The 27,126-nt window shown below is 31.3% G+C and overlaps 1 protein-coding gene across 3 annotated transcripts in view; it reads right to left on the minus strand.

Annotated features, from left to right (window-relative positions):
• The window catches only part of LOC143085251 (bridge-like lipid transfer protein family member 1), an 85,434-nt gene that overhangs the window by 17,709 nt on the left and 40,599 nt on the right, over window positions 1–27,126 (minus strand). For 2 of the 3 annotated variants that reach the window (XM_076261495.1, XM_076261496.1), the window contains 22 exons: window positions 26,486–26,683; window positions 25,599–25,682; window positions 25,115–25,211; window positions 23,724–23,797; window positions 23,024–23,164; window positions 21,450–21,570; window positions 20,368–20,514; window positions 19,359–19,555; window positions 18,162–18,304; window positions 14,434–14,560; window positions 13,730–13,818; window positions 13,214–13,345; window positions 12,341–12,517; window positions 11,888–12,055; window positions 10,679–10,853; window positions 8,457–8,717; window positions 7,412–7,514; window positions 6,687–6,944; window positions 5,970–6,188; window positions 5,164–5,352; window positions 4,128–4,274; window positions 2,871–3,083 (listed from right to left, as the gene is read on the minus strand). In XM_076261495.1, the coding sequence (XP_076117610.1) occupies window positions 2,871–3,083; window positions 4,128–4,274; window positions 5,164–5,352; window positions 5,970–6,188; window positions 6,687–6,944; window positions 7,412–7,514; window positions 8,457–8,717; window positions 10,679–10,853; window positions 11,888–12,055; window positions 12,341–12,517; window positions 13,214–13,345; window positions 13,730–13,818; window positions 14,434–14,560; window positions 18,162–18,304; window positions 19,359–19,555; window positions 20,368–20,514; window positions 21,450–21,570; window positions 23,024–23,164; window positions 23,724–23,797; window positions 25,115–25,211; window positions 25,599–25,682; window positions 26,486–26,683 (3,460 nt within the window). Of the gene's footprint in view, window positions 1–1,447; window positions 1,466–2,870; window positions 3,084–4,127; window positions 4,275–5,163; window positions 5,353–5,969; window positions 6,189–6,686; window positions 6,945–7,411; window positions 7,515–8,456; window positions 8,718–10,678; window positions 10,854–11,887; window positions 12,056–12,340; window positions 12,518–13,213; window positions 13,346–13,729; window positions 13,819–14,433; window positions 14,561–18,161; window positions 18,305–19,358; window positions 19,556–20,367; window positions 20,515–21,449; window positions 21,571–23,023; window positions 23,165–23,723; window positions 23,798–25,114; window positions 25,212–25,598; window positions 25,683–26,485; window positions 26,684–27,126 lie in introns of all 3 variants that reach the window. The other variant, XM_076261494.1, reaches the window with a different exon arrangement.

Here is a 27,126-nt window from a genome sequence, read left to right on the forward strand (position 1 = left end):
CTGACAAGATATTATAAAAAAAATACTGCAACAGCTCTTAATTTCATGGTGTTTTTACTTATTATAATAAGTTATTCGAATAAACAAATGTGAAATAACTATTATACATAACTTATCCCTTATTCTTTGAAATTACTTTAACCTTACATGGTAGAGATAATATCAATTTAATGAGTCCATTTTTCAATAATAAATCAATTTAGTGATGACCAAACTATATTGTAAAAGCATGTAAAATAATAATTCATCCAAGTCTTATTTCAGTACAAAGTAACTATGACTTTGACCTTCAACTAAAATAGTAATTTTTGTTACGATTATTTGCAAAGTCAGGGTATTCTAATTCAGCCAAACAGGCAACTGTGGAATATAAAATTAGTTTACAGCAGTGAAGTATATTTAATATGTGAAATTTTAGGGAAACAACAATCTTGTACATATATATATATATGATTTTTTTAGCATGCTATGTCATGTCATGACATGCTCTTTCATTGCATCAGGTTGGTTGGTAAGTGTGAAAATATGTGTTCTGAATAAGCATTTTTAAAAGTTCTATGAATGAAAAGGGGAATTTTCATATTTATCAAAGACCCATTCTAAAAAAGACCTTTCGGTTAAGAATATTACAACAATAATGGTGCAATTATATTGTCTATATTGACATAACCATCAACATCTTATAAGCGATCTACAACTAAATGTCATAAATGAATTTAAAATTTTATAAAGATGAATATAAAAATAAAAGAGTAATTAATTTCTTTTTCTGTAATAAAAATTCATGATGCTTGAAGAAAGGAAGAAGTAATATCCTTACTTCAGATGGTCAGTATGAAGTTCAGAAAATAAATGTATAAAATAATCCTTACTGTAGATGTTAAGTATGAAGTTCAGGATTAAAGTAACTGTATAGAATAATCCTTACTTCAGATGGTCAGTATGAAGTTCAGAAAATAAATGTATAAAATAATCCTTACTGTAGATGTTAAATATGAAGTTCAGGATTAAAGTAACTGTATAGAATAAACCTTCCTACCGATAAAGTTCAGGATTAGAATAACTAAATATGCTTTTACGTACATCGATAGAAATGAAAAATTATGTACATGTATATACTGATGACAGTTCTAAAACAGTGTAAACAATATACAGGAATTAAAACATACACATGAAATATCAATGGTAGGATAGTGCTGACAAGCAACTTAGTAATATGTATGGGATTAATCGGAAAAATAATTTTTTGAAAATATAAAAATAAAAAATAAAAGTTCAGAAGGTCAATTTGCATTACACAAATGATATTCAAGCATCGACACAAAGCATACAACACATATAGTTCTGATAATGATGGTTACATATAATGTACTGAACATAATACAAGCTATGTATTAAGTAAGTGCTGAAATTTGTGCTTATTAGGTTCCGTCATCTGAAAACTTACGCTTAAACATTTTACGTCCTGAAAATTGGAATATATTTCATATAATATGTCATGGTATGCTATCATTGATTTTAAAATAGAAGCACAGAATAAGATCACTCTTCATCAGAAATAAGCTTTCAAAATTCAAATAACAAAAGGCAGCAAATATTCCAACTGAAAATCTTCAGAGAAAAAAGTTCATGACCTTATATTCAGTGTAAAATCTTAAGATTTTTTTTCCAATGAGTTACAAATTTGTTCATTGATATAACACTCAAGACATGAGAAAGCATGAAGTATAATGTAAAGATTGAAAATATCTTTTAAGCAATTAATTAATGCTTTCAACCCACAACAAAAATAATGTTACTGAAGTAAAATTAAACAAACCTAATTTTTTAAGCAATAGACACTCTAGCTTTGATTCTCTACCTGCTATTAGAGGTCAGTCATTTAAAAACGTATCAACCGTATGGTATACTTTGACGTATTCGCATCTGCAGATTTATCAAAAATTATTATGTGATCCCGAGCTTCAGAACACCTTAGGTTTGAATCAATCAAACATTCACTTTCAAAATTTGCAATAATGGTGTTTTGTAAAAATAATAATAAGGAGGTCTATCAACTACTTTTACATGCCCTTAAAAAGGAGCCAATGTAGGGCAGGTACATGAATATCGTACACAATCTTTTAATAATCTAGTTAAAAAATATTTCAAGATGTAATACTTATATACATGTAAGGAAATTTGAATACTGTTCATTTGCGATGTTATCATAAGAGGTAATAGAAACACAAGTTGTCTTCAGATGTCATATAAATACATGTACATTTTAATAAAACAGTACTGAGTATCACTCTATTTGTCAAATAACAATTTGGTTCTATGTTACCACAAGTTAGCACACAAATAAACGATTTTACCGTATTCACTCCTATCATGCCTGTAAACTGTTCCAACTATCCGGAATATCTTTAAAAGTTGAATTACATGTTCCACAAAAACTTGATATTTCCTTCTTATTTTGTTATTTTTTGCATTAGAAATTAATCAGTTGCCCATTTGCTTTATTGAAAGTACATAAAATTAAAGCTCGAGATTACACACTGTTTTTTGGTATATCTGCAGATGCGGATACGTCAACGTATATAATACAGTTGATACGTCTTTAAATGACCAACCTCTATTATAAATATAACTTTAAAATGTCCAACATTTCTTTATTTGGATATGCTCAAAAGGAAACAAGGATGAAACAGAAGTTAAGAGGGAAAATTGGTCAGTTAAAAAAGAGAATAAATAAGCAGTCATTACCAATAGCAATTGACCACTTAATTTGATTGTAAAAGAAATTTTTGAACTTCACTTCACTTCTCAATTGAAAGAGATTCGGGTGAAATTTCACAATATTTACAAAAAGACATAAATGACCGAACCTCTTCTATTCACTCTGCTGTCAATCTCATTCTTAAGTTCCATACTGAGTTGAGTCCTGAATTTGTCACCTGATGAACCTCTGCGATGATGAGTTTTTCGTGTTTTTATGTCACCTCCATTTACATTAAGTGCAGGAGAAGAGGTAAATATTTTAGAAGGAGGGCTAAATGAGCCTGCTTCTCCCATTGAGCTGCTTGAGGAACTGTCCCATTCTGAAAGTACAGGCTCATTACAGGAAAAGAAAAACACAACAAAAATGCATGGTCAGCCATACCTCATGAATTCTAAAATAACTTAGATGGGATTTTCCTTATCTATCACTGTCTTAGTCAATCAATCTAAATCAAATCAAATCTCAACACTTCTGCATTGTCAATGCATGGGATAAGAGTTTAAGAACGAAAAAAAACAAAATATTATTCCCTATGAAATATATTTTATTTTTAAATACAGTGATAATTGTACCTATTTCAACACTGAAAGGAATAAAGATGGGCTTTTTCACAGGTTTACTTTTTCAAAATAGTTTTATTGATATTGAAAATCTAAATGAAGCTAAAAAATATATATGAATATAATTTGATATGATTTCTAACTATAGCAGTTATAAAAAAAAATTGATGCAAGGAATATAAATTAAATGAGACTAATTTGTACTTTTATAAACATAATCAATTTAATGAATAATGATAACTGGCCATAGTTTTCAGAAACATTGACATGACCATATTTCAAAGATCTTTTATCAAACATAATCCTATGAAGTATGACTGCCTTTTCATAACCAACAAATTCAAATATCTCAACTTAAAATAATGGAAAATGAATTAAAATAATATGATGATTTGCAAAAGCTGGCAAATAGCTTTAGCTGTTGTTAAAATTAAAAATAAACACAAAACTGCTAAATATGTAGCATTGCTTAAATTAATAAATGGACAACGGCACATCAAGAAGTTATTTGATTGATATAAATCTTCAAAGTTATTGCATGCTGATGTCATGAGGGTCAACAAGGGTTTTCAGAGAGAGAAATATAATAAGAAAAAGATTTTTATTGCAAGGTAAGGTAATTTGATATATTTTTCATTCTGATATTTGTTTAACTTTAATATATTGTTAAAATCAATCCTTTTCCAAGACAAATTATTATAAAACTATCGACAAAGAACATGACAGACAAGAAACATAAAAAACCTATAGGAGACCCTCATGACCATATATATGAAGATGTACAACAGTAGTGCTACGAATACCTTCATCACCAGTCTGGGCAAAGCTCTCCTCTCCAAGGAACAAACGTCTGGTAAGATTTCTGTTGTACCATGCCTTGGGAAATGTAAGGATTTCAGACAATCTTCTCATGTCATACTTAAAGGCAGCTGTACCAATGTCACACACAGCTGAAACAATATTGTAAAACATGATGTTATTTTACTTTAATTGGAAGAATTAGGTTTGAAACATATGCTCACTTAATTAAGCTGTTATTTTTTCAATACATGGGCTTTTTTTCACATCACTGTCCCAGGTTAATGTGGGTTTGCCACCTGCAAACATATTTATTTGTTACTGTCCCCAAATCAGGATCCTGTATTTCATTGGTTGTTATTTGTTGCCGTATATAACATTTGTTTTTGACTTGTTGTTTTGTACATGAATCAGGGTGTTATTTTTTTACATTTGAATTGTTTTACATTTTGTAATGTCAGAATCATTTTATAGCTTTGCTATGCAGTATGGGTTTTGCTCATTGTTGAAGCCTATAAAGTGACATATAGTTGCTGTTGAATAGTTGTATCATTAGCAATTAAACAGCTCTAAAACTATGATTTAAACGAATACAATCTAACTAGAATCTGATGTAGTGATACACTACGCTCCCCCTTTGAGGGCCTCAGGGAAGATTAGTGATTGTAACTAACTGTGTTTACCCTCTTTAAATAAAGAATTTATTATTATTATTATTATTATTATTATTATTATTATAAGAGTGGAGAATATCATAGCAAAAACTAACAGCTGATTTATATAACATTTGTTTGTTTAATGCCTGATTGTTCAGCACTCTTGGCTATTTTATTACAGATTGTTTTATTGGTGGTAGAACTGGGGAGAACCATCAACCTTTGGTAGGAAAACTGGCAAACAAATAAGATCCAAGACAAACATTATTTGCCAACAGTGGAGTTGATGAATAGTCAAAATATTACTGCTGCAAACATTTCTTAGTTTTTAGTATACTATGAACAGAAAATCACTTATAAAAACAAACCCACAAAACTGGCTCACCTGAAAACCTGACAACATTTGATCTTGACTGTGGCTCATGTTTAGATACATGTATTTGTGAAGGTTGATCAAGTCTCACTTCCAATTTACGTGATCTAGAAATCGTCACTTTAATAAATTCTACATTCAAACTCAGCATATCTCTTCTTGACATCTCTGACCAGGCAGTACCATGTTCTTGAATGCTTCCTGTTAAAAACATGAAAAAAAATAAATTAAGAAAAATGAAACCAATGAAATACAGAATTCCATACCCTATAATTCCCAATTTTATAGTTTTTAAGAGCATATAGATATCATTTCTACATATGAAAACAAATGTATTGTAAAAAGGTTTTAACCCTTTCAACACTACACAAAAAAATAGAAAAATGGCTGCTGCTGCTGCATTTTTTTGGTGTTCATTCATTAGAACAGTATATTTCTTTTCAGTCTTCTGTATCTTTTTCATTAAAAGAGCTACAGAGAAAGTTATTGCATGAACAATGCTCAGGAGAGCATGAACTGTAATGTTAGGCAATTATTTCAGTAAAATTTTTATCAGGTTACCTGCATTTTCAGGTAATTATCAGGTAAAAAGTGTAATTTATTACATTTGTGTTGAATTTTAAATAAAAACTACTTTTAGTCTTCATTTATTTTGTTGTTTTATCTGCCATATAATAAAGAAGACACCAGTTGCTCGATTCTGTAGCGTATTGCACCATACACAACGTATTATGTAATCGTCGCACAAATAAGTGGCTCTGTCCTCAAAATTTTCAGTCAACCTCTGTTTTGGTATGTATTTTGCAACAAGAACCTACCTAGTTTATATGCAGAATCACTAGAATACATAGGTGATGTCATCTTCCTCTGGGCTCCACCATAAGGATGGAAAATATACAATGAGAAATCTGATAATCTGCCTGTAAAACTCAGACCTCCTGCTTTGGACATGACTGGTAAATCATTACTAGATGAAGTATTACTGTGGGTTCTGGACTTCTCATACTTCCCTCCACTCCAGTTACGCTCTCTACTTACTGCAATAAACATCATTTGAAATATCCCAAGAATAAAAATTGATTTTCCTAAAAATGTTTTAACAATTATTTTAAAGTATCAGCAAAACAGTACAATTTAAATATGTTTGAATAAGATTGCCTTTCTTATTGTTTCTAAGGTCTGAGACATTTTTCTATCTAAGCAATCATCTGATTTTATATAAATCTGACTAGCTGACTATAAGGTATTAGTTTTCCTCGCTGTTGAAGGCCCTACAGTGAACTACAGTTGCTTTTATCTTCGAAATTTTGGTGGATAAATGTCCCATTTGCAATCAAACCATATCAACTTATTTTTATATTAACTATTTTCCCATTTGCAATCATACCACATCTCCTCATTTATATATCAACTTTTATATCAATTATTTATCGTTAAATTTAAGCATTCAGTGAAAGTGGACACTATCACTACATGCATTTCAATTAATGTTGCAGTAAATTTGACAGTAACTTATACCCACAAATTCATAATACCTTTGGTCTTAAGTGGAGGTGACGCCTCTCCTATTTGGGCCTCCATATCTGGTCCTCTTGTGCTAAACACTACATCTAGTGATGGAACCTGTAGAAGACATTCTACTCTAGAAACAGGGACACAGTTGAATCTAATAATAGATGGTTCCACTCTAATGAACACAACAACATCAACAGGGAATGAGCTGTAGTAAGCTCCAGTTGTCAGTGATGTGCTGGAGGCATCCAGGTCTATATTTAACATACTAAATGGATCCACTGTAAAAATGTGAAACAATAAAACATGAGAATAATTTATGGTATGTTTTAGAGTTTGCATGCTGATTAAGAACAGTTAAATCATAATATTTCTGTTTTTCATATAGTAACTAAAATGTTAAATTTCAACATAAAGACATGGTCATATTTACAGTCAGTTAGAAAACTAGTTGGTGTGAGAATGTTTAATTATAAACTGATGATCTGCTCAAGATAAGTCAAGTTCAGAAATAAATTTGAAGGGCAAAGCCTTTTTTCTATCAGAAAGGTAGCTTTGTAACTATGAATTTATAGAGCAAATACAGTAAAGTTCAAAATAATACTTTTTTTTTAACGTCCATGCTAGACCCTCAGATGTAATCAAGGTCATTAAAAAACCGGCTAGTAGTACGTTGACTTGAAATTAAAATTCATGTGAAGAATTGCAAGATAAAAGATAAAACAAGAAAAAAATTCTGAGTAATTACTTTTCTTTATAGGAGGAGAGGCTGTTTGACCAGGCTGACCAATAGGTATTGGTTCTAAAGCTTGCTCTAGGAAATACATCAGGTATGGACTAATTATCATCTCCTGAAAAATAATCATATTCAAATGTTATTTCAACTTTACATCACTTACAAACTCGAAAAACTAAGGATTTTCTTATCCCAGGAATAGATTACCTTAGCCGTATTTGGCACAACATTTTGAAATTTTGGGTCCTCAATGCTCTTCAACTTTGTACTTGTTTGGCTTTACAACTATTTTGATCTGAGCGTCACTGATGAGTCTTATGTAGACGAAACGTGCATCTAGGGTATTAAATTATAATCCTGGTACCTTTGATAACTATTTACATATTTTATATAACTACAAACTAGACAACATGCTCATATGTTTGAAAATTACATACAGGGAAAAGGTGATGATTATATAGGCAGACTGAGGTAAATCACATTTTGTAACAGAAATATGATAAAGATTTGTTACACATTTTTTAATTACATGAACATTTTAAAATTTCATTTTTCTTATTTATAACAAGTTCTGTGGACAAATAAAAATGCAGAAGATTTACAAATCCAATCATATTTAACAATAATATTTCAGAAGTTGAAAAAACAAGAATGTGTCCAAAGTACACGGATGCCCCACTCGCGATATCATTTTCGATGTTCAATGGACCGTGAAATTTGGTAAAAAATCATTTTGGCATTAAAATTAGAAAGATCATACCATAGGGAACATGTGTACTTAGTTTCAAGTTGATTGGACTTCAACTTCATCAAAAACTACCTTGACCAAAAACTTTAACCTGAAACTCGTATTTTCATTTTCTATGTTCAGTGGACCATGACATTGGGGTCAAAAGTCTAATTTGGTTTTAATATTTAAAAACTACGTTGACCAAAAACTTTAAAATGAAGCGAGACAGAAGGACGAACGAACGGATGGACGAATGGACCCACAGACCAGAAAACATAATGCCCCTCTACTATCGAAGGTGGGGCATAAAAGGTATTATAATTTTACCTCAGGTAATGACTGCAGTGACAACCAGGCATAAAGTTTGGCCTTTTTCACTCCGGGTTTCTGTCTTAAACTGATGTTGGAATCAGTACAATCAGAAGCAGTACTAGTAGTTGGACTAACAAACTGATTGGATTTTGGTCTCCTAATGACAACTACTTCTTCTTCTGTGTGTGCATCCTCCTGTGGTAGGAGGTCTCTTACTGATTCAGGGGAATAAGCTGATTCTATGATACCATTGGAAGTTTTGGAATTGTAATGTACCTATAAATAGAAAATTAAAGATTTCATATCATGACAACAATGTCTGAATACATTAATCCTTCAATACATTAATTTAAAACATTCAGAAATATGCCAATTTCAAATGTTTTGTCTGACTGTAGACCTTATTTATATACAAGTCTTTGACAGTTAACAACAAGAATGTGTCTATAGTACACGGATGCCCCACTTGCACTATCATTTTACATGTTCAGTGGACTGTGAAATTGGGGTCAATACTTTAATTTGGCATTAAAATTAGAAAGATCATATCATAGTTTACATGTGTACTAAGTTTCAAGTTGATTGGACTTCAACTTCATCAAACTACCTTGACCAAAAACTTTAACCTGAGCTTCACACTATCTTTTTCTTTGTTCAGTGGACCGTGAAATTGGGGTCAATACTTTAATTTGATATTAAAATTAGAAAGATCATATCATAGTTTACATGTGTACTAAGTTTCAAGTTGATTGAACTTCAACTTCATCAAAAACTACCTTGACCAAAAACTTTAACCTGAAGCGGGACGAATGGACGGACAGACGAACGGAGGCACAGACCAGAAAACATAATGCCCCTCTACTATCGTAGGTGGGGCATAAAAACTCCTTTCAGTTGTTCCTTCTGAGGCACATGTTTGTGCCTAGTAATGTTCTATGCATATGAAAGAATCCAAATAAATACTCTTTGTGAAGTGAAAAGGTAAAAACAATTAATATACTGTCAGCAACATGTCTTTCTACTTTATTATATATCAACAATTTCCGATGTCTCAACAGAAATTATTATACATCACTCTGTTATCAAACTATATCTTAACTAAATTTTCTGCTTTTGTCTAAAAACTAGAGACTACTTTGGTCAAGTGGACTAATTTGTAGCTCTTACTTTGCTGTACGTTATTGCTATTTACAGTTTATCTCTATCTATAATAATATTCAAGATAATAACCAAATGCTGCAAAATTTTCTTAAAATTACCAATTCAGGGGCAGCAGCCCAACAACAAGTTGCCCGATTGGTCTGAAAATTTCAGGGCAGATAGATGTTGACCTAAAGACAATTTTATCCACAGCATATTTTTCTTTATGCTTTGGTTTCAGAGATGTGAGCCAAAAACTGCATTTTACCCTATGTACTATTTTTAGCCATGGCAGCCATCTTGGTTCACGGGCCGGGTTATCGGACACATTTTTGAAACTAGATACCCTAATGATGATTATGGACAAGTTTGATTAATTTTGTCTTAGTAGCTTCAGAGGAGAAAATTTTTGTAAAAGATTACAAAAATTTACAAAAATTTACAAAAATTGACGATAAAGGGCAATTACTCCTGAAGGGGGTCAATTGACCATTTTGGTGGACTTATTTGTAGATCTTACTTTGCTGAACATTTTTGCAGTTTACAGTTTATCTCTATCTATAATAATATTCAAGATAATAACCAAAAACAGCAAAATTTCCTTAAAATTACCAATTTAGAGGCAGCAACCCAACAACGGGTTCTCATATTTATCTGAAAATTTCAGGGCAGATAGATTTTAACCTGATTAACAATTTTACTCCCATGTCAGATTTGCTCTAAATGCTTTTGTTTCAGAGATATAAGCCAAAATCTACATTTTACCCCTATGTTCTATTTTTAGACACGGCGGCTACCTAGGTTGGTTGGCTGGCTCACTGGACACATTTTATAAACTAAATACCCCAATGATGATTGTGGCCAAGTTTGGTTAAATTTGGCCCAGTAGTTTCAGAGGAGAAGATTTTTGTAAAAGTTAATGACGACGGACGACGACGGATGACTGACTACGGATGCAAAGTGATGAGAAAAGCTCACATGGCCCTTTGGGCTAGGTGAGCTAAAAAAAGAAATCTTTATTTGTTAATTTAAACTGACCTTGACATCCACACTTGGCAAGGTAATTTCACAATCTTTATTTGTTAATTAAAACTGACCTTGACATCCACACTTGGCATGAAGAAGACAGTGTTCTCAACTTGAGGCGGTTGTTGTTGTCCTTGCTTTTTATTCTGTCCAGAAAACTGGCCGAAGTCAGGTGTATTTGGGTTTCTTCTGGCAGATTTAGGTGAACTCTGGCTAGGTGTTGGTGTCTTTTCCCTCTTCTGTTGTCTACAGAATACACATCACTTTAAACTATAATGTCAGAACTGTTAAAATTTAGAACGGAAATGGGGAATGTGTCAAAGCAACAACAACCAGACCATAGAGCAGACAACAGCCGAAGGCCACCAATGGGTTGTATGTTTTGCTTTTTTTTTTTCGGAAAAAAATCTTCACATCAATTTTTTTGGACATTACTATAAAAGAACATTCTGAAAATTCTGAACAATATACGGTTTTTAAGGTAACTAACTGAAATTCTAATGCAATTATTGTGTATCAATGGTTCTGATTGGATGACAGTTAGCGTAAAATTCTCTATCTCCTTGTCTGTAACTAAGGAAGCCGACATTTTGAATTGCTGAATGTATTGACATGTAATGTCTACAATAATAAGCCAAAAAACTCACATGTTGCACCTAAAAATCTTCTTTTTATCAAATTTTATTACATTCCGAAGCGGCACAGAAGACTGAAAATGCCCGTTGTTTATGTTTGACGTCGGAAGCATACCTATGACGTCACCTAGTGTAGGGACCAAAGAAGATAACATCTTTCTGCAGAATTTTCTTTAATGAAGATTTTACACTAAAATAATGATTGGAATTTAATTATGAACTTGTTTTGCATTAGAATAGAGATACGTGGAGACAGGTAAACGGGTATTTGCGACAGTAAAACTACCGATAGACGTCCGCAAAGCTTCAAATACAATACAGTTATCTCTTAAATCAAACAAGAATCATCATTTATGACAGATTTTAAATGTATGATTTGATATTACTTTCGGTCAGTTTCATTTGGATGGAGATCAAAATATTGCATTCTAAGCTCTGACAGCATTAATTGGTGATTTGATGGTGGCAAATACCTGTTTACTAGCTTGTTAATGTGTCCCCAGGAAACTTAATTTGGGACCATCAAATCACCAATTGATGCCGTGGGAACTTAGAATATAATACAGATATCTCCTGAATGAAAAAGTTAGTATAGTAAAATTTAATAAAGAAAACAGAATATTAGTTTAAATTCATTTTCCCCACCTTTTCAGTTCATCCTCCTTAGAGTCTTTTGGATGGAGAACACATTTACCACTATCAATAAAGACCTTTATATCCAGCTCAAAGTCAATATTTGGTTCCATCGTTGTTTTAGATCCTCCACTTCCTATACTGGGGTTAGTTACTGGAGATATAATATCCTCTTCTTCACTATAAATAAAAAAATAATGAAATTTACCTGCTTTATACGCAGAAACAGGAAGCAGATTTATTACAGAAAGTGGAGCTGACATCTTACAGCACATAACAGTTAAGAAGTTGACCAAATATGCAGTAGTTCAGTTAGATTCCTAGGAAAGTGCGATTAAAATATTTGTTGGACACACAGAATAATAAACTTACAAACTGATGAACAAGTGGACAAGGTGAATGCAAACAATGAAAACTCTCAAAGTAAACAGTTTTAAGGATAAATATAAAATGCTAAATAATAACCTTGATGTATCATCAGAGAAGACTTCAGATTTAATTGGTCCTTCTTCTTCTGAGATATCTGAGGAGTCAGTGCTGGTAGTGGAATCCCTGCTGTACCAGGCTCGGGCTTCTGGTGAGAGACTACTAGAACTAAAGTCCTTCAGAAGACTGGGGTCCTCTGTAAGTGATGTGGGAGTACTGTCAAATAAGTAAAACACATTTAATAACATAAATCTTGAAGTAAGAGTAAGAGAACTAGAATGTAATAAAGACTATGAAATAAATGATTTCCACCGTTTAATTCAAACTAAAAAAAAAAAAAAATCAGTTTGCAGGTATAATTTAGTATTTAAAATACTGACTAAAACTCTTCAAAGGTTAATGTATCTCTTCAAAATCATTAACCTTGAACTTCCATTAATTTTTTTCTAAGAACTTTTGTACTACATGAATTTGGTATCAATGACTGAATTTTATACATGATTTTATGGGATAGGCCCTTGATTATTGTTTAACTCTTAACATCTTTTTGTTTTATTGTGTAGATGGCTTAAACTAATTTTCAAATGCCCAACATAAATCCTTGATATATTTACAATTTATTAAGACAGTATTTCATACAGCATTCTTATTTCCTTCTATTTTCAAGGGGGAGAGGGGTAGGGGGAACACAAATCAAATCTGTGATTTAACATTTTGTACTTCTATAGATATAAGAAGATGTGGTATGAGTGCAAATGGGACAACTCTCTATTCAAGTCACAATTTGTAGAAGTAAACCATAACATGTATTTTTGGAAGAGCAGGCTATAAATTCTGTGTCCCTGTGCAATTCATTTTTGAACAACATGATACACGAAATGGTGTCTAAACTTGACTACAATTGGTTATTACCCTGGAGGAGTATATGCTGTAGAAATAGTCTGTCCAAACTTGACTCGAGCTGGTAATGTTTTAGATATATCTAATGATCCTATCCTTCTAGACTGCTGGTTATAGGCAGCTAGCTTGTCCATATCTGCTTGACTGAAACAAACAAAAACATTAAGTATACATATACTGAGTAAAAAAGTTATGCATCATGCATATATTAATATCAAGCAGGAACATTGGCTATTATTTTCCACTCCTCCCTGTTCACTAGTAAGACATTTAATCTCTGCATGTATCACTTAGTTATGCTTGAAAAAGATATATATATATTGAATCAGACTGGTTGAACATTCTTCAAAACAACCAAATATTATTCAGTTATTCTTATTCTTTCTGAAAGGTATTTAAAATGAATTATCAAATGTCATCCAAAATGCTTATAGCAATAAATTACTAAGGATAAGAGCTACTATCGCTTAAGATAAAATAGATAAGATGTAAGACTTTACTTCTGATGCATAACTAAATACATGTTACCTCCTTCTATGATGACCTCCACCATAAGATTTAGATCGTGAGTGAAGAGGTTTGTTTCCTATACCCAACTGGTCCTTTAAAGCAGAGGTCTACAAAAACAAATGTAACATCTTTAACATACTGAGCTAAACAGGTTTGTAAATATTTAAATTTAAATCATTATGCAATGTCATTTCATGTATACAGTCACCAAATTAGACACTAATAACCCTTATGTCTCTTCTTTTTTTAAGCTTGGCTTCCATACTGTTGTATTCTGTTTATGTTTGAGATCAATGTTTATTGAATCTGGTAATGTTGATATTTTATATACCCTATACCCCAAACAGCCAAAGCATTTTTGAAGCAACTTCATTTAAATTATTTTTTGTAGAGTCAAATGGTCTCAAATGATCCTGTTAAAATTTCTTAGAGAATCTCATCTTTCGGTTCCAGGCAGATTTTAATTTATAGAATGTGCTTTTTTATACAAGTTAGAAAACTGAACATTGACTTATCATTATGAATCATAAAAATGAGGTCCAGGTCAGATGAACACTGCAGACAACACCTACATCATGCACTCATTCCTAGTCACACATAAACAAAATAATGTTTCGTCTTGATCAGCTTTCAGCCTTAAGAAATCATTGCTGGTTCCCTGAAGCGTTATGTGCCCTCTAAACGTTAAAATACATCCATGCAGTTAACACCATCAATCTTACCCTGCTTTCCCCTTGTTTCTTCAGTTTGAACAAGATCTCTCTTCTGAAATCTCTAAACACAATAGATTTCAATTCTTCAAGTTTTCTAGCTTCTAACTCAATAGTTGGTAGACTTGCTCCCAGTTGCCTGTAAAATTATTTCAATGCAAGTATTCTTCAAATTTATATTTGACGGTCAAATCCTTCAATTAAATTCCACACTGATTTCTCTTTTGTTTTACATGTTGTTCACCATAAAATTCACTACCCTTTACATTATAATGTTTAGATCACTGACCTTCTTTCTGTTACCACTGAGATTTAAAAAGAACAAGCTTGCAAAGTTGGAATAACTTATCCATCATTTAATTTTAATGAAACCTCCTAAATTATCATTTCCCGTTTTAGGAAATATCGTTTTCATACAATAACTATATTTTTAACCACAATGGCAGGCTCAAAATTCATTTGTTGGGGGAAATGAAACTTAAACAATATGTTTTTTTGTGATTTCTTTTTAAATGAGAATACAATATCAATAACAAAATTGTCAACTTCAAAAGTTATCATCCTGTTGTTTCTGTTTTCCTTAGCCTGTTTTTGCTTCTTTTTTGTATACTAGTATTAAACTCTGCAACACGTTATACACTTATAAATACAAAAAATTTGGTTGACAGAGTATTTTGGGTCTAAAACCAATTTGTATCTTGAATTTTTTTTCTTGTTTATACTACTGCTGATGAACTCTCAAATATACAAGATTTCAGTTCCCTAATTGCACTTTCTCAAATACAGGTTTAAGGTAATTCCTTCAGTTACTTTTAAATATTTTTTAAGGATGTACTTAGATGAAATTTTACAAATCAAGAATTTTAAATTGATACTATAAATTGAAAGAGCACTAGATAAGGAACAAAATAAGGCTAAAATTATTGATAGGTTATGGAGCTCCTATCCTAGATATTTGAGTGTTAAAAAATGGCGGGAAAAGGCCAACTCTTACTTTTACCTTATATTTGCATTAGTATTTTTTGGGTCTCAAATCAAATCAAAGAAATCTGGAATCTGATAAAATTAGGATAAATGGCATTTTATGTGCTGTTGAAACCTTATATGAGAAGAAAAATGGGTGTTATGGGGCAAAATATTTTACCCTGTATGGTAGGGATAAAACACAAATTCCAAAACCTCATCTAAGTATATCCTTAAGGTTCTTGAATTACTTTTTAAAATTACTATTTTTGTAGTGTGTTCAGAGATTCTAATTTGATAATAATAATGAGGCAAAAGAATATGAAAGTTTTTTTAATGGTTGATAGTGGGCATGGAAAACAAATCTAATCATATATGAACTGTACTAATAAAGGTATGATCTGTTAGTTGTGAGAAAACTACAAATAAATAACAAATCAAAGCAAATGAATGTATTAGTATACACCCAATAGATCAGTAAATCTTTCTCTGAGAATCAAGCAAGACTATTTACCAGTATATATCAAAATATATATACAGTAAACTCTGATAAATCAAATTCTCAAAATTTCAGCAAAATATCCCATTTACCCAAGTAGACAATAAATGTATTGAATCTTCTACAATAATAAGTTGACCTAATCAGGGGATGTTACTAGCCCTGACCACTGTTATATAAAAGGGGTTAGAGTGATATTTTCTTGATTTTTTGTCCAATACATCACACCACGATGTTTGTGTAAAAACTATCAGCTGATTATGTAATGCTCTGTTTGTGTAGAAATTTCAGAGTATGGATTAACAATTTAGTACAATTACAGAAATTATATTCCCTTATATCTAATGCTCTAGATATATTTTTGATTTTTTTATTAATTTTTTTGTTAAGCATGTATTTTTTGAGAGTTGACATGAATTATCATTGATGATTTCAAATGTATAAACATGCTATTTACACAATCTTGAATTGTTCAAAAGTTTCAAGAATTTTCTACCCAAGAATAGAGTACCTTAAAAGCTTTATTTGGCAAAACCTTTTTAAGGAAACAGAATTTCTAAGTGCACTTCAATTTTGTTTTTAATTTGGCCTTTTAACTTTTCAGATTAGCGAACTACTAATTTGAATGAACGTCAGGCTTACAAAATTATAAGCCTGGTATCGTTGGTGAGTTTTCTAATAAGCATCTGATACACTTGAAATAAGTGTTATCTTTGATAACTAATTATACAAGAAATATTGAAAATTTTATAGTTTTGCAGTTTTCCTGTAAAATCAAAGCTAGCAAGTATAAGTGCACATTGCTGAAACACAGTAAAACCACATCTATAATTGTACTGTGCACTTATGTACTAAAGAAAGTAAACCATTACCGTAAGTTCCTAAACAAAATTTATTTGTATATTTGAGTTTATGAATGGATATAAAACTTCAACACCCTATCTTTTTAAATATCAACAACCTTTGATAAAACATTTGTTACATGTTAAAAACTTGATTATCAAGAACTACACAAATAATTACCTATTGAAGGAACTGTTGAGACTACAATTATGCAATATATTTTTAAAATATCATATCTGGAACTTCTGTGATGTTCAGCAATAGTGATAAGGTGTATTGTGTACAATTTTCAGACACATGGAATGAAATCTTTTATTTGTAGAATGTCACTATAATGCCATGGCAATCCGCAATATAAAACTTTAAAAAAAAAATTGATCCCTTACGTCTTGAAAGAAAGAGGAAAATCTACATTTGAATCACTACAAAAATACACAAAAAAAATCCTCTCACATGGATACTAGATGAGGGACAGACAACTCAATCAGCATGATCATAAATGCTAATATTTAAGAGAAATTAATCATGAAAGTTTTGGACTCTCAATAATATAGAGAAAAAGAAACACCAGATATATTTTTATTTATTAGACCTCAGTTCTCATTTTCTATATAAAATAAGTACACAATATTTTGACTATTTTTTTTAAATTGCAAGCGTTGGAACTATTGGACTGGTCAATAGTTTCCAGTTATTGGACCTCAATGAAACTATCTGACCGCTATCATCATTATATTTCGCGGAATTTCCCAATGCAGCTACAGGATTGGAGGATTTTGAAAATACCATGGGAGTAACGACGTCGCTTTTTACATAAATAGGGTTGATGTAAGTGCAAGAAGTAACCTTAGCATTTCAGAATATTTATGAAATAAACATTATGGTTGGGTTTCTGCTTTATATATTATGATAGTTGATTTAACACCCCCATTTAGTGTCTGTTGTCTTTTTTGATATAATAAAACACTAACTGACTGGATATTCGCAGAATAGTAAGTTTATTGTCCCCTCGGATACAACTATAGCCCTTGGCTACTCCTCAAGGCAGTAGTTGTATCAGAGGTGGCAATGGTTGCACCTCAGTGACAATAAACATACTATTCCACTCTAATCCAGTCAATAAGTATACACTATTTCAATGCAAAGACTGACACTATTTGTTTATCCAACCAGATGTTTCATGCCTGTGCTTGATACTTACTTCTTTTCCATTGACAAATTTCTTATAGATATCACATGGTATACCAATTTCCTTTTTATTCAAAACTTAAAAGCTTGCCTAAGCTGACCATTGTATGGTGACTTCTTGATGTCTATTGAACAATTTTCATGTTTTACCTAGATAATGTCCCACTGAAAAACATCAATAATTTATGTTCCATTTTTTTACCTGTACAGTTTTTATCACAAAAACATTCAAATATTCCATGTTTACCTTAGGTCTTGTACAATCCTGGCCTGTTCATTCATCTCTTTTTCAATCAGTCTGAACCTTTGTTTTGGATCCATTGATGTGTCATACACAAAACTTGGCAATGATTCTAACATCAAGCTAGGTCTTCTAGGGGAAGGCTCAGTCTATAAAAGAAGGGTTTTCATAATGTACCATTGAACTATCATTATATAACCATGACTTGTAAATCAACTCATGATTTAGATAAAAAGATTTCAAGATTTATTCTCCCCTTTGCTATGGGTCTGTCAAGTCTGTATATATCTTGTGTGATGTGTTTTCAAACTAATAACAATTTCTGCTTACGGTTTTGACTGTTTCTATTACATGTGTACTCAAATTTTAAAAGCATGTTTTGACCAAGGTTTTTAGGTATCTAGATTTCTTTGTCAAGGCTTTCTAAGATTTTTTACTGTTTCTGATTATTTTGCGATTTTCGTATGTCAAAAAAAGATGTCATATGTTTTCGTATGAAGTCAAAACTGGATTAATACATGGACAGGAAATTACTATTAAATCCAGAAATGGGTGTTTTCTAAAGTCATGGTTCTGGTAATTGCTTGAATCACAAAAAAGGTTATTTAATTCTTTTCAGGACTTAAATAAACTAGTCAATAGTTTTTGGTGTGATGTTTCATGTGTAGAAATTATAACATTTTGATTTTTTTTCAGATTGGCACTTAGTTTCGTCTCAAAATTTCACAGCAGATAGATCTTAACCTGAAGAACATCTACAGGGCCACATCAGATTTGCTCTAAATACTTCAGTTTCAGAGATATAAGCCAAAAACTGCATTTTACCTTTATGTCGGCCATGTTGGTTGGCAGGCGGGGTCATATGACACATTTATTAAACTAGATACCCTAGTGATGATTGTAGCCAAATTTAGTTAAATTTAGTTAAATTTGGCCAAGTAGTTTCAGAGAAGACTAGATACCCTAGTGATGATTGAGGCCAAGTAGTTTCAGAGGAAAAGATTTTTGTAAAAGTTAACAGACAACGGACAAGGGATGAGAAAAGGTCACTAGACCGTTCAGGTCAGGTGAGCTAATAATTACCTTTGGTGAAATATTAGCTGTTTTATATCAGGTATTATAATTAAACTATATAAGTTTTATTAAGCTTTGACACAAAAAATGTCAACAAGAATTTGATTTTAATAAATTTTGTCTAGTTACCTCATATTCATTAGGGGAGAAGATATCCTGGCCTCCTTCTTCATCTTCTCCCATTTCATCTTCTGGTTCTCCTGCTAGAGCAGTTAAAGTGGCAGCAAGGGAAGATAACCTCTTCCCAATATTTGTATCAAGGTGAACGTCTATTCCTTTCATCTCCCACTGGACATTCAATATCCATTTAGCATTGCCATGTGGATCTGTAAAAATGTTAATGTCATATGAAACAAGTGACTGGTGAAAAATAAGATTCTTGAACCAATGCATGTATATATCATAAACTTAGTCTTATGTGCACGATTTAATCATTTTTTACGCAAACATTTCGTATAATTGTCAATTTTTTTCTCTCTCTGTCTGTTATTATGTGAAAACATGGCGGGTAATTAATTGTCGTGTTTTGAAACTGTAGTTTACCGATTGCCACCTTATAGTAAACAATCAACAACAAAACATGGATATTGAGCATGTGTATAACATAAATAATCAGATAATAGTTTATTTTAATGACAGATCCATGCATATTGCGATCACCAGATTTTTACGAGAAGGGTCACGCAAAGGTCACTTGCATATACGGAAAATATGTCAGCGAATTGCTTCCTGGAAGCAAGCAATTAAAAAAAGTAAACTTCTTCTAAATGTGGACAAATCAAAGAATTTTTCCAGAAAAAAGTATATGTACATAAGTTTTATAGTGAAAACTATCCATTTAAATATAAAAAAACATATGCATAATTTTTTTTAATTTGAGGTTTCATACGACTTTAATAAAGAATAGATGTTATTGTCAAAATACTAAAATAACCCCTGTAAAAATTGTCAAATCAAACTGATGATATAGTCAAGAAAATAGAACGACATATAGACCTACCTATAGTATGTCAAGAATCTCTAAGTAAAGATGTGTTTGGCTTGGATGGCCTGAGACCATTAGATATTTCAAGTACCATGTTTAGCGATCAGGTACATTCATCATTCCTGAATTAACAATGAATCTTATTTTTCTTACCTGAAGCCTGTTTGTTAATTGTCCTAGAACAAACTTCATATGTCCCCTCTGGTACAACACAGGCATTCATTATTGGATCTTCTTTAGAGTCAGGCTTCCAATCATCCCAAGAGGTTTCAAAATCATTGGCAAATCGTAAACAAAAATCTGAAAATAAAATCAATTTTATTTTTGTCTATTCTTCTAAACTGATATGCAATAAAAACTACAATATCTTAAAGTCATATGAAATGAGTGAGTGGTGAAAAATAATGTTTATCCAATTCTTGAACCAATCCATGTATATATCATAAACTTAGTCCTCTGTGCACAATTTATCATTATTTACGCAAATATATCGTTTAACCATCAATTTTTTTTCCTTCTGTCTGTTATGATTGAACAAATATGGCTGCTCATTAAATGCCATGTTTTGAAGCAGAAGTTTACCGATTGTCACCTTATAGTAAACAAATAACAAAAAGCATGGGTATTGAGCACGTGTTTAACATGTACAATCAGATAATTGCTTATTTCAGTGACAGATCCATGCGTATTGCGATCACTGGATTTTTAGGGTTACGCTCAGGTCACTATGCATACGGAAATTATGTTGGCAAAATGCTTCCTGGAAGGAAGCAATTGAAAATAAGTAAATTTCTTCTAAATGTGGACAAATTAAAGAATTTTCCTCAGAAAAAAGTATATGTACATAAGTTGTATGATGAAAACTATCTATTTAGTTATAAAAAACATATGCATATTTTTTTTCTATTTGAGGTTTCTTATGACTTTAACATTAACAAAACATTTAAAGGGATTTGGATTTTTAAATTGTTGTGTGGGTAGGCAACCAAAGATGAATGTGAATTTGGAAAAGTAAAAAGTTCTCTACCAGGTATATGTTGTGTTTTAAATTCATTTTTGGCAAATCATTAAGAGCTGAATATCAGGTGTAGCTCCATTAACCTAATGTTTTATTATCAGATGCTGGAAACTGAAATTTTAACAAATATATCCCTAATACATTTTCTTTGGTCAGATCAAATATGTGACAACTGAATTAATTAAATTGAACTCTATATAAATGAAAGACAACAAACCCTGGAATTTTCCCTTGCTGACCAGTGATCCAGAAGAACAAGCAGAGATCTGTGTACTTTTCAATGTCATCACCAAGGCAACTCCTGGTTCACTGTCTATAAATCTGCTGGTATGTGTATTCTGTTAATTAGAAAATGAAAAGTTTTTAAATGTAAATGTAAAACCTAAGTTGAAATGAAGTGAAATGAATCTTTTAAAAGTGAACAGTTTGTTCATTGATATTCTATTGAACTTTGTTTAATCACATTAAATCATAAAAGAAAAAGTATTAAAAATTGTAATTAATAATACCAATATTCTCAATAAAACTGATGACTGAACATAAATGCCTTGAATTGTATTGTTTACCAAAACAGTGTCAAATAAAAATTTGTCATGTTCTAAATATAAAGGAACAGATCATGTAATGTGTTGAAAAACAAAGGTGATGAAAGTTATTGAACATCTGTTTTGTATTTTCAGTATTTCAACAAACAAGAAATTCAAATTCAGCAAAGAAATGCAACTATTCGTACAGAAAACAAACTGAAGGCATGTTAACAAATTGAACTCAATTTTGGATGAGGCCAACATTGACTGTAATATTTTTATACCAATTCTGCATGTTGAGAGTGGAAAAGGAGACCTAAAACTATATTGGGTTTCGATCATTAAACGACTGAAAAGTATAATGCCTGGCTAGAAAGCATGAAATATTTGCTCAGTTCCTACACAAGGAATCCATTTGAAGAGTCTGATACACATTTTAGTACCTTTACATGATTCTTAGGAATACTTTATTTCTCTTCAACGTGCAGCAATGTTACAGACATTAAAAAATAAAATTCAAATAATAAAGGCCAAAGCGCTGAATGTAAATTATTCCAACATAATCCTATTATTCTTTGGCATCTATTTAACTTCAGCTAGTTTATCTGCTTATGTATAAGAGTTAAGACTTCTTACAGTTTGCTTACTTGTTAGGTGAACAATAAACAGGTAATGAGCTAATGTAAATAAAGTAACATAAACCAATTAACTGACTCTATAAACATCTGGTTTTGTTACCTGTTCCATGATTGACAAAGCTGATAATGACCATTGATAATCCTAAAATAGGTAGTAAGTAAACAAAAGTTGTCAGGTTGAAAGTGATAGGATAAGTTAAAATTGCCATCCAAGATGGACATGTTTACTTTAAAATACTATTCGGGCTACTCCATTAAAAAGGAGGTAATAGGGTCAGAAGTAATTTTTTTTAAGTACCCCCATGACCAAGAGGAATGTACCATGTATCTTAACACCAACCAACAGGAAGTAATAAACCATATATAAAAGCTTTGAATTTTTGAAAATACTAAGGATTTTCTACCACAGGAACAGATTACCTTAGCTGAATTTGACAAAACCTTTAGAATGTTTGGGTCCTCAATGCTCTTCAACTTCGTACTTTATTTGGCCTTATTAACATTTTTTATTAGAGCAACTCTGAAGAGTATTTTATAAACGAAAAAGGTCTGGCGTACAAAATTTTCATCCTGGTATCTATGATGAGTTTAATTATATCTTTTCTGTCCAAGAACCAAACTATTACCTGACTTTGTACACTCTCTACAGGTACACATATTCCCATATCATCTACTGTAACCTGTAGATATAGTGTACTGAAGGTAGATGGCGCTGTGGTGTTAAACTGTGGAATCCGACCAATCACTTGTCTTGTAGCAGTCTGAACCTGTAGGGAAAATAAATGTTATATCAAATATGACACGCATGACTGCAGGAAGATGGCGGAATTTTTGTTTTACAAGCATTTTTAAATATTTCGATATTTTCTATTGGCCTGTGCTTCACAAACAGTCTAACAACTAGTTCTGATTGTTAGTACCAGTATACTATTTGTCTTTCTCTGTTGTGATGTTACACTATAGTTTCAGGGTAGGGTGAAGGTTTATAGCACCTATTAAAACGTTTATACTCGCTGCATTTTTTTTGCACCTGTCCTTAATCAGGAACCTGTTGTTCAGTGGTTGTATTTTTTTATGTGGTTCATTAGTTTCTCGTTTGTTTTATGTAGATTAAAACGTTGGTTTTCCTGTTTGAATGATTTTACACTAGTCATTTTTTGTTGCCCATTATAGATTGCTGTTTGGTGTTAGCCAATGCTCCATGCTGAAGAATGTACTTTGACCTATAATAGTTTATTTTTATAATTTGTAACTTGGATGGAGAGATGTCTCATTGGCACTCATACCACATCTTCTTATGTCGATCAGCAGATAATCCTCACTTACTTCAGTATTCAATGCCATTCTTTGTTCAGTCCAGTATTCATAGGCATTTTTGTAGTTCAACCATACAAGTACAGCTGAAATTAATAAATTAAATAATTTATTTTTAATGTCATACAATACATATTATTATCGCTATTTTGAGCATTTTTTCTTTGATCTTTTTTTGTGATAATTTTTCTTATCATATACTTAGACTAAATAGCATACAATTTTTACCGTATGATAATAGCATTAAATTAAAGTATTTTCCATATTTGAATATGAAAAGTTTATCACATGCTTCGATTGTTATTACAAGTCTTTCCGTAACATTATCACATGGCATTCCGGTGATACTCGGCAAATTCCGGAAAATACACCTCAATGCTACGTTTTCAGTCAAAAACATTACAAAGTAGTTTACAAAACAATTATTTGAATACTGGAAAGTATATTGTGTAAAATAATTAAATTAAATTAAAAAAAAAAAAAAAAAAAAAAAAATTAAATAAATGCATTTTTTAAGTTTTTCTGAAACATAATTTAGAAAGTTACTTTTAAAAAGTTCACTTTTCCAAACAATTTTCATTATGTATAATGTTGAATTATTTTTTTGTCCATATTAAAATGTGTTTTTTTTTTCTGTTGAGGCATATGATAGAAAGATTTCATATTGAATGTATCAAATTTTGGGTCTGACGTCCGTGAACTTTTTACTCTTTCAACATCTTTTCGGGAACCACGTAGAATGATCAATATATGAATCTGTTATTTTTCTCTACTGTTGAAGCATATGATAAAAAGATCATAACATGTCATTTTTCATATCGCATGTATTATCAGCCCTCGGTCAATATCAGCCCTCGAGCCATACGGCTCTTAGGCTGATATTGAACCTAGGGCTGATAATACATGTGATATGAAAAATGACATGTAATAATCTGATAATATCATGCTTCTCGCTTGATGGAAAATTATCCCTAGAAACTAAGGAGACAAGTGGCGTTGCTAATGAAATTGACATGAATTTGACAACTTTGTCATAGGTAGAAAAGCGATAAACAGATTATCATTGGTCATCTCAACTTGACTGCTTTTCTTGCTTTCACCGTCCCGGTTCAAGCGAGAAAATCAATCTCATTGAGATGATCAACAACAATCTATAAATCTCTAATACTGTTGTAATCCATGAAGTGTTTAGAATAAATGTATTATTGTGCTTTTAGAAACCTGCATACAGATATATATATCAAATATTGGATATCAGAATGTAAATTCTTATTGCAATACTCCCCAATGGTATTATCCACATTGACAAATACATCACAATAATTTCTGAATTTACAGAAGGCAAATGATGGTCTTATGATCTTCACAGGAAACAAATAATTCTTTCAAGAAAGTTGTGTTACCTTTGTCAAAGGCTAAAGGTTGAATGAGTATTATAGGTCTGGTTAGTGTAATCAATAGAGCTTCCTGGTCTGCTGATACTCCTGGTATCATCTCATCCTGGAAATATACAAACACAAATTATTTCTCTGGATAGTAAACAACACTCATCACATTTTTCCAGAATTTAATCTGGACAATATACAAAATAAATAATTTTCTGGATCATAAATGACACATAAAATACAAATTATATCTCTTTTTTTTTATGGTAAACAACATATCTTTTTTGGATGATTTAAAACAAGTTTTTCCAAAATCTAAATTGTGACTGTTTTAAAACCGACAGAGTCCCTCCCATCTTATAAAACATTTTTTTTTTTCACTCTTGTCATATTTTCTAAAGTATTAATATAGCACACAAATTAAATTTTGAAAGCTTAATAATAGAATTTGTTTTAGTCAATGTAAATTTGTTTCTAATTTATATATATATAGAATATTTACCTGAAGAGCATTTCTAATTGCTATTTTTGTCTTGAAAAATGCCATGGTTTGGAACTCAGGTTCAGCTTCCTCAAATAAAGCATTCTGAAATAAGTAAGAAAATAACTTATCATCAAAACCATCTAACATGTACATTTCTTATCTAAAATGATTACTCTAGTGATACTGTTGACTTTTTAACTTTTGTTGAAACTACTCACTGAACCATGTTCATGCAGTACACTTATTTTAATATTTGATCTATAATGCATAAGCTATAAAATTTTACAGCATGTTTTACTCATTGCGCAACCATCTTGCCTGGGTAATGGTTGTATAACTTGATCAAGTATTCTACAAAGTTTCAAAAGAATAAAAGAAAATGAAATTGGTAAACACAAATTAATCCCCAATATAGAGAGAAGTAAATGTTTTATAACTATGACTTTCATTTGTTGTTGTTTTTTGGTTTTTTTGTGCTTCGTGCAGAATTGATGAGTCAAGACTTCTACATTTGGTTCTTATGTTGTGCTGTTGCAGGTTAGTGGAGTGTTGATCATTTACAAGCATGTATAACTGTATAACTTGGCTACAATCTATATGTGCCTGTCTTAAGTTAGGAGCCTATAATTCAGTGATTGATGACATTGGTTGACATTGCTTGCCCTCTGTCATATTTGTTTTTCCTTTCATATTTTGTTATAAATTGTTTCACATTAAATCATGTTGGGGCCTTTTACAATAGATTTCACAGTATGTGTTTTACTCATTGTTGAATGCTGCATGGTGCCATAAAGTTGCTTAAATATGATTTATTTGACACTATTATGAAGATGACTCAATTGCAATAGTACCACTTATCTTTATTTCATATTCAATTTAGTGGCTACAATTTTGTTTTAATTTACCTTCAGTAACTGTCCCAGGGCTACATTTAGATCAACCTGAGCCTTGATAAACATTTTCTGGTTGTTAGAAGTAGTAGGTATACTAGGACTGTCTTCACTCTTGGCCATCTGTACTCTGTTAGAGATCTCTAGATCAACAGACCCTGTCTCAAGTCTCACTGCACTAGATGTAGGTGTGGTAGCTGTTATCTGTATACCCTATTAATGTAAAATATGTGAGATTTAATTAACTGATACAAGTACCAAATCAGGACTATGTTGATCATTTGTACTGATATTGTATGTTTCGGATGACATCTTGGGTTTTTTCAAAGGTGTACAGATAAAAGAAACTATAACTTTACAAAGCATTTAGGAATAAACCCAAAAATTAAAAAAGAATATTTTATATGTTTTAAGATATGCATGTCTCATTATATACATTTTTTGTAGTAAGAAATAAAAGGTAAATACATGATAGCAAACATTTACTAAAAAAATATTAACAATAAATATTTGTAGAAAAATCAAACAAAAAGTCCTTAATATAAATGCTTAAGATAGAGACATACATATATGTTGTTGGGATTTTTTTCAAATGTAATGGTTGTCTGTATATATTGTTTAACATCTCACCCCTTATTTTATTGATTTTGTATTTA

Source organism: Mytilus galloprovincialis, chromosome 8 (assembly GCF_965363235.1).
Source record: "Mytilus galloprovincialis chromosome 8, xbMytGall1.hap1.1, whole genome shotgun sequence".
NCBI lineage: Eukaryota > Metazoa > Mollusca > Bivalvia > Mytilida > Mytilidae > Mytilus > Mytilus galloprovincialis.